Source organism: Zalophus californianus, chromosome 9, assembly GCF_009762305.2.
Source record: "Zalophus californianus isolate mZalCal1 chromosome 9, mZalCal1.pri.v2, whole genome shotgun sequence".
NCBI lineage: Eukaryota > Metazoa > Chordata > Mammalia > Carnivora > Otariidae > Zalophus > Zalophus californianus.
Genome location: NC_045603.1, coordinates 68796253 through 68810674, shown reverse-complemented (window position 1 = coordinate 68810674; position 14422 = coordinate 68796253). Strand labels below are relative to the sequence as shown.

The 14422-nt window shown below is 35.3% G+C and overlaps 1 protein-coding gene across 6 annotated transcripts in view; it reads left to right on the top strand.

Moving 5' to 3' along the window:
• The window catches only part of TMEM117 (transmembrane protein 117), a 472857-nt gene that overhangs the window by 298943 nt on the left and 159492 nt on the right, over nt 1-14422 (top strand). For all 6 annotated transcript variants that reach the window (XM_027595076.1, XM_027595072.1, XM_027595073.1 and 3 more), the window contains one exon: nt 11858-11955. In XM_027595076.1, coding sequence (XP_027450877.1) covers nt 11858-11955 — 98 coding nt within the window. The remainder of the gene's footprint in view (nt 1-11857; nt 11956-14422) is intronic.

Below are 14422 nucleotides of genomic sequence, written 5' to 3'. Positions count from 1 at the left end.
TTTCTTTATTCCTTACATATACATTATGTACTATTTGACATATATATATAACATCTTAAATAATTTTAGTGAATATGTAGCTACATCTGATATATTAACAAACAACAGAAAAGTTTGATTAAAATGCACTAGGTTTAATTTTTAAAGCACATGTATGCTCTAAAATCAATATTTTATTTGTATTTGAGATGAAAATATGAAGCTTTATTTTTGTTTTTTATTTTTTTTAAAGATTTCACTTATTTATTTGACAGAGAGAGACACAGCGAGAGCGGGAACACAAGCAGGGGGAGTGGGAGAGGGAGAAGCAGGCTTCCTGCGGAGCAGGGAGCCCAGTTCGGGGCTCAATCCCAGGACACTGGGATCATGACCTAAGCCTAAGGCAGATGCTTAATGACTGAGCCACCCAGGTGCCCCATGAAGTTTTATTTTTAGACACTGCTGATACGTAGGATTTCTTATTGCAAAGATACACATTCAGGTTATTGCTTTCAAATTTCTAAGCTTGTTATTATGTCACCCAAATATTCAGTGCATAACATTATAATTATATGTCTTCAGGCAACAGTATAACATAGAGTAACACTTGCTTAAACTTAAAAGCCATGTTACTTGGTGGTTGCCTTACTTTATAATCGCTCAAATTCTGAAAACGGAACACAGTTGGTTATGTCAGATGGATGACTCTCAGCCTTTTCTTGGACTTACTAACAAGTAGGAATGGCAGCCCAGCTGAACTTCTTTTCATTCCACTGGCCTATATAACTTTGTCTTTGTTACCCTATAGAGTTGTCTGAAACATTTTGAGAAATGGTATTATACAAGCAGTATGGTGGGCTACATAGTGATGCGGAGTCTGGGAGACTGAGCCAACTCTTTTGACTGTCATTAAGACAAGCATGTAGTAGGCATTTCATTCAGAGAACTGGAATGTTGGGATCCTTAAAATGAGATTGAGTTTCCTTTTGAGGAGACATTTGCTCTTTCTGTGTTCCAAGGGCTCCTTGGTGGATAATCGTTCTTTTAATCACTTTTCTAAAGACATCCTTTATATACCTCCCTATTGGTTCTCCATTCATACATACTGTCACAAAGCCTTCATATTATGGTACATTTTTATGATTGATTTCTCTAGTACCAATCACTTATTTATGTTAAGAAGACAGAGAAGGTACGCATGCTGAAGACTATTCATTCTTTCAAGCCAGATGCCAAAAACAAATGTTCAGCAGTGTAATACTGGGCTACTGTCATTTGGTAATTTGGGCACCCATAAAGAATACCATGTCAGAAGATGGTGTAAATATTTTTCTGCTGGCTTTTTGCTCAGCAAAATCAGTAATCTCATTCTTTCTATTTATTCTAAATTATAATTTAATGTGGTGGAAAGCAAATTGTACTGGGGTATGTTGTAGTTATTTTGCATTTGTTAACACACTATTTGAAGCTCTGCAGACCTTGCCTGGGAAGGTACTTTTTGATTGTGTATATTTCTGTATTCAGGTGATTCAGGTATCTTTTTCTAAATGCTTCTGTATCTGAGACATGCCCAATTTCCTTACTTAATAATAAAACAGTCCATGACTCATTGTAAATCAGTAGGGATCCAGCAATGAGGTGCAATACATCACAAAGGCAGTGCAGGCTATCATTGGAGATAATAAGCAGGTGCATTAATATTCATGCTTTATGAAACCCTGGTTGTGCTTCTGAAAAGGTGTAGAATACATTCCAGGTTTAATGTTCACCAGTAGAAGTTTGCCAGTGATTTTCAGATACTTCTTGTAGCAATTCATTCAAAGCATATCTAAGTAATTTAGAAAACGTTCCTCCATGGTTTCCATTTACTTAATTGTATACTAAGCTAATGTTCCTCAGTGAGTACGCATAATCCTTTCTGGTTGGACCTTGGGTCTTTCTTTGTCTCAGTGGTAAGTGCTATTGTGTAAGACTGATTGTATATGCATGCCTGCACATGTGGTGGAGTGTGTGTTGGGGGCTGGGGGTTAACAAAAGGGAACAAACTACATGCATTGCCCTCTAGAGTACTAGAGGGACTTTCCCTAGTGGGAAAGAAATGCAATTTAGATTTGTTTTTGCCTAGACTGACCTAGGACGGAGGATAAGAAAATAATGCTATGCTCCAAGGGATGCAGAGTTACCGATGCATAAGGGTTCACAGCCTGGGCACTGTCCAACTCCTGAGGCTGCCGTACACCATCCTCCTCCAGAGTTGTTCAACACAAAAATAAGGCATATGGAAGTGTACTACTTTCTATTCTTTAAAATATGTGATTCATATGTGTCCTTATTTGGTTCATCTATAAATACATTTACAATAAAGCAGATATATTGTACACATGGATAATATGAGTAACTATGCATCTTAGGCTTAATATCCCTCTTGTTTGAAATCATATTTGACTTCTTTATTCTTCCAGGAGTTGACAAAGACCATCTCTGCCTCTTTTTAGAATCTTAACTACACATGTCCTGTGTCTTCCTACCTTTCCAGGCAATGAAGGGGTGGGGTTTGGAGGAGCAGGAATACTCTACCATTCATGTATTCCTCCTCCACCTCCTCCTCATCCTGTCACCACTACCACCACCATATCTGTTAGCATCATCATCAGCACTAATTGCTAGAGAAGCTTTAAATGCAGAATGAGGAAGGAGCTACTTGGAGTGTGCTATTTATCCTAACCTTCCCCACTGGTCTGTTCTGTATTCTGTGCTCCTCTTAATTCTCTTTTGTTCATTCATTCATCCATTTATCCTTTTAGTCATCCACCCATTCAGTAAATGTTTACCAAGAGCTTGCAGTATTAGATATAATGCTAAATGATGGGGACAGAGTGTGAACAGAATGGATAAGGTGCCTACCATCATGGAGCTTATACTCGGAGTAAGTGAATTAGCAGGGCTATTTTAGCTAGATCTTCTAGCTTTTATAGAATCTCACTTTATGTTCAGGGTATAGTTGCTAAACATGGGATCTTTAATTTTTCCTATTCTATATGAAGAGTTTTTACAGTATCAGCCTCTGTCCTTACATAATATCAGGCCTTTGATGCGTGGAGCTTAAGTTTCAGGAATACAGGGAAGTTTCCTTGACACAGTCTCTTAGGAATCTCTCAATTCCTCAATCCCAGCAGACCTTTTGCACTGCTGTTTGGCAATAGAACATATTTGCATTAGAAGATGCCAAGATTCTATAAGAAAAAGGTAGGATCCCAAATAAGATATGAGTAACAAAAATCACAAGAAGGTTTGCTTATTATGACCATATGTTGGGTTTGTTACTGTGTGACCATTCTGAAAAAATAGGATGGATCATCCATCCCAAATTTGTTTAGATATTGAGAATGAAGGTGTCCCATTTGCACCAAGAAGATATGAAAAGGTTTATTCCTCACATAGGGAAGGTTCTGGGGAGAGCATGGTGGCTCTCAGGGAGATCCAGAAATGCTTGAGAGGGTCAGGTAAAGAGACTGGCTTGGGGTTTTTATGGTGGATATGGGGTGGGACCAGGGTGAGGGTTCCTGCACAGGGTTTGAACTTCCTGCTGGTGCAAAGGAAGGAGCACCAGGATTTTCTTACCAGTTTCCTCAGGTGTGGGGGAAGAGCGGAAGAGAGGGCAGTGAGGCTTAAAAGTTGTCAGCAGTTAAAAATTTAAAAAAAAATGGAGCCTCATAAATAGAGAACAAACTAGTGGCTGCCAGAGGGGAGAGAGGAGGGAGGGATAGGCAAAATAAGTGAAGAGATTAATAAGTACAGACTTTTAGTTATAAAAAGGTCATGGGAATGAAAAGTACAGTTTAGGGAATATAGTCAATATTGTAATAACTTTGCATGGTGATACATGGTAACTACACTTTTTGTTGAGAACATTTTGTAATGATATGCTTGTCAAATCACTATATTGTATACCTGGAACTAATATTATATGTCAACTATACTTCATTTAAGAAGAAAACAAATTTAAAAAGAAAAAAAGAAAAGAACCCTAAAACCAAAAGAGAATGAAGTCAGACTTACTACAGTTATGATAATGTTGGGAGGCATTTGGGATATAGAGCTGCAGTGTGGATAAGGACTTTTTATTAATCTGCTTAGAAGCAAAGAAGTAAAATGAGCAATTGGAAGAAACACTGGAGCCCTAATCACTGTCTTCTCCTCCTCCCCTGTTTAAGTGTTGACATTTTCTTGTGTCATTGGTTTGTGACCAGTGGCTCATAACTCTTATCAGTGCTCATATTCTTCATAATGATAAACAGTCTCTCTTCTTGGACTGGGTATGTAAAGATGCACTCATTTTGATGTTGGCTTTTGCTATTGGTAGATGAATATATTCTGAACCATAATTTTGGGGGGAAGCAAAAGTCTTCAAACATAAATCCTGCTGTTACAAATTAAAAGAACTTTGTAATTTTCTACCCTGTCCCTGAATGAACTCCCCCTAGGGAATTTCAAAGCACGTGTCAGAATATGGGTTTGGTTAGTATTGAAAACTTGGTGTTAATTGCTTGTTTGTACTTTGTAAGTGCCCAGTACTGGCTAATAATTCTATCTAAATAATTTTTCTGGCATGTACCTATATATGTCTCAATGAAATTCACATAAAAGTGGCATCAACAAAGTGAGGGAAAGAATAATGCAGTGAGGGGCAATGTGTCACTAATAGTTTCAATTAACTTTCTTTTCTTTTTCTTTTGTAAAAAGTATTTTATTTATTTATTTGAAGGAGAGAGCAAGAGAGAGAGCACAAGCAGGGGCAGCAGCAGAGGAGAAGCAGACTCCCCGCTCGGCAGGGAGCCCGGCACGGGGCTCGATCCCAGGACCCTGGGATCATGACCTGAGCAGAAAGCAGATGCTTAATCAACTGAGCCACCCAGGTGCCCCTCAATTAACTTTCTTAAGTGGACAATGAACTAAAAAAGAAACAAAAATATCTTGGTCATGATAACAATTATACAAGGACCTTTATCCAAGTATTTAAAAAGTAATTATAGAAATGCATGAAAATCATCTGTTGCTGATGGCATATTTTGCTATAATTTTCATGAGATAGGAGACATCATCAAATTGGAAAACGATTATGCCTATTATTTTTAAGAGCTGAAAATTCTACCTACTAAATACCTGTATAGAATGCTTAGCATTCCATTGGCTAAATACCTTTCACATCTCACTTATATACTAAATATGGGTAGCCAGATACCCTAATTAAATTTTATATTATGACATATGATGAATGTAAAGCAAAGCTTTTCTTCAAATCCTCTCTCAGAAAATCTGAAACTGCCTTATGTTCAAATTCCTGCAAATTTCATATTATGTTTAGTTATTTTATTTTTAACAAAGTTGTATTTGGGAAAGATGATCTAAAACAAGGTTAATTACAAACTGATTTTAAATGTTATTAGGTCATCCGATAGGTACTATTTAAAAAAAGAGACAATATCACAGATGTAGTAATTATTTTTGATGATATGGCCTCAGAATTGCCAAAAATATGTGTCATATAAATAAGTCATTTAATAACCACTTCAAATAGCAATATAGAATTTTCATTTTAAAGTAGGAAGATTTTGGCAACCAACCAAAACAACATGGAGTACAAGAAACAGAGATGCTAACTTTATCTCATATAAGAGTAAATCATATCTTTAACTCTGAAGAACAATCTGTGATTAAGGATTGCCAAATGTAGGGTCTGTCAACTACGTTTTAAGACAATGCTAAGAGGAGATTCGGTGACTACTGATCTCAGGCAAAGATGGCAAAGGACAGTTCTCCAAGGCAGAGGCCTGGAGCAATAGAGATGGGGAGTGATGACTGAGATGGACCCTGCCCCTACCCCCAACATGAACCTCTTGCAGAATGCTAGTCCAAAAAAGAATTCACATCATTCACATGGCAATCAGTTCCAGAGGAAACAGCATGAGAATTTTGTCTCTAAGAATAATAGAGGAAGAAAATAACAAGTAAGTCCAGTAGCAGCTGAAGAACCCTTCACCAGAAAAATGATACTATGAACCAGAGGAAAATTATGATGTAAAAAAAAACCCCAATGAATTAAAAAAATTAGTGAAGTCATTGTCTTTATAAGTTTTCAAAGCAATAATACAGAGATTTCTCTTTCAGGGAAGATGCTGTGAGACAATAGAAGATGAAATGAGATGGTAGGCTCAGGAAAGAAATGCAGAAGAAAGAAAATTAGAGAAATAAAGGTCAAATTGGACTTTCTGCAAACATTAATTGACACACCCAAATTCACAGTAGGGGACATGACTGAGTGAGTGAAATTAAAAGCTAGAAAGGGAAGACAGAGAAAACCAGTATCTGCAGAATTGTTTCTCTAAAGAATAGAACTAAAATAATGGAAAGGAAAAATAATAGTTAATGATTCTTAAAAGACTTAACAGAGTAAAGAAAGACTTGAATCTTTAGACTGAAAGAGCCAATTGTGCCTGGAAAGGTGACAGACAACAATCAATAAACAGCAAAATAATTATACTCAAGATAGAAAAAGGAAAACTGGGCATCTAAGCAAGGAAAACCAATTCACCTGTAAAGATGGAAAAAAAAATCCAGTTTTTACTTTTTTTTTTCCCCGGATTTCTTCATGGCATGCCTCAGCAGTATTAAAGTGAAGCCATGCCTTTAATTCTAGGTTAAAAAATAGTGATTCAGTAATTTTACACTCAGCCTAATTATTAGTCAAATATAAGAAATTAAACAATTGGTTGGAACCTACATTGTTCTCATGACCCCTTCCCGAAGAATATGTTGTAGAACAAAGTACAAGCATTGGAAGCAGTGGAAAAACTCCAGCAGAAGTACTGGAAAAGATCACTGAGTCAGTATAATTGTAGGACTAGGGTTAAAAGAAATGCCTAGTTTCCAATTATAAACCAGAATATAGGAGTATTCACAGACCCTAACAATGCAGAAGTGATGTATAGTCTGAGAAAGTATAGTATTCTGATTTCCTCATCTTTTATAGATGAGGGAAGAAGATACCATTTAAAGATGATGAATAAAATAGGGAAATGAGATATTCAAAGAGTCAAAAAGTTAATGGGTACAATAACGTAAGTATAATAAGGTGAGTAGGGAAAGAAGGCAGAGGGAGAAGAAGTAAAAATTAAATAATTTGGTCAATGGTCATTTGTGAATAAAAATCTAAATAAGTAATACATACATCAAGTGAAGTTTAATTATAAAGGTAATTAGAACAATATAGAAACATTTTATATTTCAGTGGAATGCAAATAGTAAATGTATGGTGAGAGAAGAAAAAAAATGATTTACTTATTTTAAATTAAAATTTATTTTTTTATTAATGATAGTCTAGGAAGCTTTCTTTCATCTTTAAAACTTACTTGCAATTTTATGAAAAATTTCAGCGTTGTCTTAAAATTTAAGAAAACTTCTGTCAAGCTTCTTGCATATGTGACCTGAAGGATTTAGAAGAATTTTCCAGAGATTAACTCTGGCTCTGTACACTTGAAACCTTACTTAAGAGGAAACTAAATAGCTGTATCTGTACTGATATATGATGATGTTCAAGATATATTGTTAAATAGAAAGAAGTTGCAAAATAACATGCAAAATTATATGTATGTGTTTGCTCATCAATATTCTTAATGTGTATGCTTGTGTATTAAGAGAATAGCGCTTATTTCTCTTAAATGATGGTCTGCTACATAACAGCGATCTCAAGAGTGGCACCATGTAGCCATAGTCATTGTTTTTATATTATGACCTTTTCTCTCTATTAAATCAATATTTTTCATTAACCTCACATGCTTAACATAAAACTATATCAAATAAGACTATAGTACAGTATGTAGTACCCGTGAGTAGTTTATAATCAAGCTAAGAATATAAAACGGGCAAAACTGGAGAATGATACAGGATGCAAATCAGTGCTCAGTTATGTTACATGCATCCTCTATGAAACCTTCTCAGATTATTGCAACCTTTGGCAGTAGGTTTGACTTTTCACAGCCATTTTAGGCTGTGACATATTTTAACATTATGCTATTTCTTTATCATTTTCTAATAGTTCAATATATGATAGCCTTTCTTTATGGAAGAGATGAGACTGATGGCCCTCTTGACTATAAATCCAATTATTTAACACAGTCATATGAAGCGAAATGATTAGGTACTTCTAGTGAATAACAAAGCACCAATTATTCTTAGAACACCTGCTCATATCTATTGTGTGTCCATACATGATGGATAAGAAACTGAGGTACAGAGAGGTTAATTATTTTGTGCCAAATGGAAAATTAGTAAAAGCCAAAACTCGGAAGTCAGCCAGGCAGCCTGACTCCAGAGCTGGTGCCTGGAACAGTCCATTAGGTGTGTGACCCTGATGGGTTATTTCATCTTGCTGATTTCTCTTTCTCCATTGGTGGACGGTGGAAAATAATGACTCACTTTATAAAGTTGCTATGACAATTGTTTAAAAAAGTATCTCCAGGAGCTTTGTAATCCATGAAGTTCTCCAACAAATGTAAGATATTACTGTTGTCACGGCTGCTTTTGTGCTGCCTTTTTTGCCCCCATGTCACATCAGCTCAGCTCACGGGAGAGCAAAGTTTCCACTTAGATTCTTGTAGAGATAAATTGCTTTTACAATCACTTACTGACTTTTAAATCTCAACATTCATGTTCTCGCTCAGATTGCACAATACCCATGCCCTAGAATAGCTTATATTTTACTGAGAAAGACTACCTGACAAGGCATAATGTGATAGGCTGTAATGAAGTTCAGAGTTTTGTGCAAAGACCTCCTAGGGAGGAAAGGGAAAGGCAAGGACTGTGGCACTCAAAGAGTTAAATTTCTCCCAGCTTAGAAGGAAAGACCTGCGATTTTGAATTCTAATAATCTCCCTGTGGGAGAAGCATCAACAAGTTTCGTATTGTATTTATGCTACACAGCAACCTTTGTGCATGGTCTTTAGTCCTGCCTTTCCTGCATCTTTTCCCACAAAGACTGTCCTTGACCAACACCAGAAATGAATTTGATTTCTCTAATGTGGAAGGTAATTGGATTTTTCTTTATTGAATGCATCCCTTTAATGACTGTCTCTGTTCCTGCCAATTTAGCTGCAAGTGACCTGACATTGATCTGTTGATATGACTTAAAATAAAGAGTTGGAGCTGGGGGTGAAAAGGATCAGCTGTCTGGCATCAGGAAAAAAAATGTGCATTTTTTTTTTTGCCTCATCTTGCCATTTTCCTGAGAAAATCCTATATCCTTGAATGTCATTTCTACAAAACATGCTGCTTTAATAATTGGTCATACAGCAACAGATTGCCTTCTTCTAGAAAATATAATAAGTATTTCCCAGAAAGTGCCCTGGGGAAAACATTGAAAATTGAATAAAATCCACCCCGTAATCATTCTGTTCCTTGGAAATATTTATTACCATGTAGACTGTTTCTGGAACCGGGTAAATATTGCTGAACAGAATTAATTAAATCTTTTAGGAAGCTGGTAAAACATGAAATATTTATTTAAGTATTTATTTACTTAACCTTGAGGTTTCATAAAAATAAAATTTGACACAAGAGTGGCTATTCAAGAAAGTTACAAAGGAGTAGTGGATTAAATTGTTGTTTGGAAGAATAACAATTCCTTCCTCAAGGGAAGGTGTGATATAAAACACTTTTTATGCCCAAGAATATATGGAATTTAAATTTTTCTACTTTTGCCTTTATTCACTTTTTAGTAACAATGTAACTCACTTGATTCATGCTTAAATTTTATTGTATCATCTTCCCTTTGTTAATTCTGACAAATATGGATTTTCTTTGATCAGAGATACAATGCATGGGCATTAGAGTGAGAAAATAAACACTTGCAATTTTAAATTGTGAAGTAGAAAATAGATGAGAAAATCATAAATGAATTTCTTCCTAAAAATCAGTGAAATCGATGTTTTTCCCTTTTGAATTTTTAATGTTAATTGTACTCACAATTATCAATGTAATTAACAATTTCAAGAAATTAACTGAGAGTTTGTATTAAAACCATTTATGACATTTGTTGAATTTGAAATTCAAAGCCACATCACACAAAATTATTGTAAGCCCTATGTTAGAGCTGGTATAAACCCGCAGTGTTACTCAGTGAAGAGCAATGAACTTCCTTCGGTTCTCATCAACCAAGAGAAACTTGGGAGTTCTAGTCTAAGACATTATGTTGGGAAAGAATATAAAGAAGAATTAAGAGTGAGTATTTCCTGGAGACTGGGCTCTTTAACCTCTGCTCAGTTTGCATTTTGAATGAGCATGTGAAGCCCTGGCATGTTTCCAGAGACAATTCTGGGCTGCAGTGTAACACAACAGGATGGGTTTGCTTGAGAATTGATGTGCCTTCCACAGAAAGTCCAGTACGATTGAAGGGGTCATTGATCCAGAAAGACTCCCCACTGAATAAAAATCTTTCATCATAAATGATTAAATCTCACCCATTCCAAGTCAGGCCATTGTTGGAAGTTATACTTAAGTGCGATATTAACACCTTAAGAGCAAGAGAGCAGTATATTTTAATGGATGATGAAAATTCTTCCTTACTCAATTCAATATATCTCATTCTGTATAAATTTTCTTAATTTTGAATTGGCCTTGTTTGTTTGAATGTGAACATTATTAAATGCAAAGCCAATTAATGAAATAATATTTTCTTCTCTTGAAGAGAAGGTAGATTTTCTGGAAAAAGGAAAGAGTTTGTGTATGAGTGTGTGTACACATATACAAATACGTTTTCCTTTATTAGAAGAAAGAAGGAAATTCATTCCCCATCCCATCAGACTTTTAAAAATGCTTTTATAATAGGTTACCTATTTATGATACTTTGGACATTTTCTGAAACTGTTAATACGGGATGTGGCCAATGAGCAATTTATTTTGTTTATGCATTTTTAAAAACAATCATTTAAGTGATTTATATAAAACCATTTTGTCATTTCTTCTTTAAGCAAATATTTTGAAGTCTTTTATATAAAAGAACCTTAGGCACTGAAAGGGATATAGGGACAAATCTTTACCTTCAAGGATTTTAAAGCCTAGTGGAGAGAGAACAAATGTACCCAGTAGGTAAAATAGAAAGTGGAAAGCAGTGAGCCACCTAAGAAGGATGGATCCAGAGCTCATGGTTGAGGGGGATAGCAAAGACGTCACAGTGTGTGATGGTGATGTGACTTTGCTTAGACCGCAGAAGGTGGGCAGAATCTGTGCACGTGAGAAAGAGAGGTAGAATATTTTTGGAAGAAGACATAGAACTGCAAATGACATGGAGGTGGGAGAATGTAGGCTATTAAAATAAATATTCTATAAAACTGGGTCAAGTCCCATACCTCACACATCATAGAAAGAAAAAATGGAGAGAAGGGAAGGTAATATTTTGACTAGTGATTTAGGTAAAAATCTAGACAGAGAAAGAAATATTTGGATTTTGGAGTTTCTGATTTAGACAATAAACACCAATAACTATGGTATTTTATTTATTATGTATGTTTTGTTTCTATGAGGAGGTTAATAGTACCTTAAAGAGGCCTTCTTATATAAGGTAATCTTGACTGATGTTTTAAAAAAAAAAATCTCAGTAGTTGACATGTTGAACAACCCTAAATAAGCTCATTCATTGTGTAAAGTCAAATGAACTACTAAAATTTTTAATTGAAAGAAGTATATTCTTCTTAATTTTATCTCTGCATATATTCTAGCATTAATACGTACATATTTTATTCTCGATAAAGTGCAAATTATATAAATATTTAAACCTAAATGTAAGATTTCTGAAAGTCTAAGTAAGTTCCTTTTGTTGCTTCAGGTCACTGATATGATGCTTCAGGACAAACCCTATCCTGATTGGGGAAAATCTGCAAGAGCTTTCTGGAAGAAAGGAAATGTTAGGATCATTTTATTCTGGTAAGAGATTATTTCATTTATTGATTTTTGCCTTGCATCATTCACAAAGGACTTGAGTTGGATGTAGTTTTTTTTTTTAAGATACATAGAATTCTATGTAGAGAGGCATTTCCAGTGAATACTGTGTTTCATTAAGATGATTAAAATCATTACCCTAATTATTTTATGAATTACTTTCTGCTTACACATTGTTGCATATACACATTTACAAGAGATATATTTGCTAATATAGTAATACATATTTTACCCAAGGTAAGAAGGTTTTTGATTCAGCAAAAACAAGCTATAATTTTCATCAATGAAATCTGCTATAAAAATGTCTCCAATAAAATCTAAATTTCCAGTATATTTGACAGGATATAATTTTGCCTTGAAGAAGTTATACAGAGAGGAAACCTGTTTACAAATTGCATCTGGCTCATTGGCATTTCTTCTTTAGTGATTTCCCTTAGCTCTCCAACGCAATCATTGCAATTAAAAAATAATCCATGTCTCATAGAACTTTATCGAGTCACCAGTATTTTTGTGTATTTGAACAAGTTTAAAAGATTTTATTTATTTATTTGACAGAGAGAGACACAGCAAGAGAGGAAACATAAGCACGGGGAGTGGGAGAGGGAGAAACAGGCTTCCCGCCGAGCAGGGAGCCCAATGCGGGGCTCAATCCCAGGACCCGGGGATCATGACCTGAGCCGAAGGCAGACGCTTAACGACTGAGCCACCCAGGTGCCCTGTATTTGAACAAGTTTAGACAGAAAAGATAGGAATAAAGAGCCAGCAAGAAGGGCACTTCTGCCTGGCTGTGTGACACTGCCCAACCACAGAGTCAACCAGATATATGAAAATGTGCATGCACTAACACCCAGAGGTGCTGGGGTTGATGATAACTTGTGCTGGGTACATCCCATCCTGCTCCCCTGCCTTTTGAAATGATAGAAAAAAAATTTTGTGTGTTCTTGGATTCAGTTCTGGGGGTTGGTTTCTTTTTTCCTGTACAAGCTACAAAAATCAGGGGGCAAAATATACACTATAAGCTATCTTTGTGCTTTAACACTGTAATTAAATGTTGGTAGAGATATATGGCATTTTGAACTCAATTCTTAGAAGGTAAACAAAAGTAGATTTCAAATAGTGTTGTAAAAATGAATATGATTTTGTGGATGTTTATCTTGTCTCTATGAGTCAAGTGTGGCCTATTTTTATGGTACATTTAACCTTTATTTTTTTTTTCCTGCATGTCAGCTCCCCATGTAGTTTGTCTGAATAATATACAATAAATATCTAGAAAATATTTTTTGAGGGTATGTTTTGCTCCAGGCGCTATGCTAAGTATTTAACATTCTATTTATTTACTTATTTAATCCTGACAACCCTACAATGTAGGCACTATTATTGTGAGCATAGGTCTCTGACTCTAGAAACCCAGTGTTTAGTCATTACACTAGACTACTTCTAGGAGAACAAAGGATATATCAGTGTGCAAATTTCCAAATGATTATCCTTAATCCCTTTTTAGGTAATGGTGCTATATTAAGAATACAAGATTCTGGGGAGTCATTCCACCCTACAGAATTCTCTACAGAGGTTTTAGGAATCATAATTTAAAAAAAAGCTAGAGGCTAATATTAAAAGCGTTTATGGACTATCTTAAAACAATATTAATTTACTATGATTACATAAATTTTATATTATTTAATGCATCTTCAAAGGCAGCCTGCTGATTATTGTTCAATGTGGCCAGTTACTCAGGTCACATGTATACTATTTGCAAAAGAGCCATGCATATAGTAATCTGAAGGCCCCTCTGATTTTTGTCATTAGTTACTTTTAATTGCAATTGCTATTTCAGAGGAAAGGGATCCATACTGAATTTTTCCTTACGCATCTTAGTATGTTTTCCTTGAACATTATTACTCAGATCTATATGTTACCATCTCTTTTATACAGATGGGTTTATTTTTGACCTACATGATAACATAGCTCCAATCAATAACCTAAAGCATATTTTAAATATTATAAAAATAATTTGTCACTGTCAAATAGATAACACTCTTTTTTTTTAAAGATTTATTTATTTATTTTGAGAGAGTGAGAATGAGAGAAAGAGAGAGAATACATGAGAGCGGGGAGGGTTAGAGGGAGAAGCAGGCCCCTCGCCGAGCAGGGAGCCCCATGCGGGACTTGATCCTGGGACTCCAGGATCATAACCTGAGCCGAAGGCAGTCGCTTAACCAACTGAGCCACCCAGGCGCCCAAATAGATAATACTCTTGAATGTAGAGCGATTCAATTCAATAAATTCACACTTACTCTTGTAGTCTTGTAGATAATTTTGTGAAATTGTCGATTATTAATAATATATTTGGGAGGTGGCTTTTCATTGTATATTTCAAAAGTAGTATTTCAAATCATAGAGAACATAAAATAACTAGAGGAAAATTCAAATGCTACTCTAAAAATATTTTTCC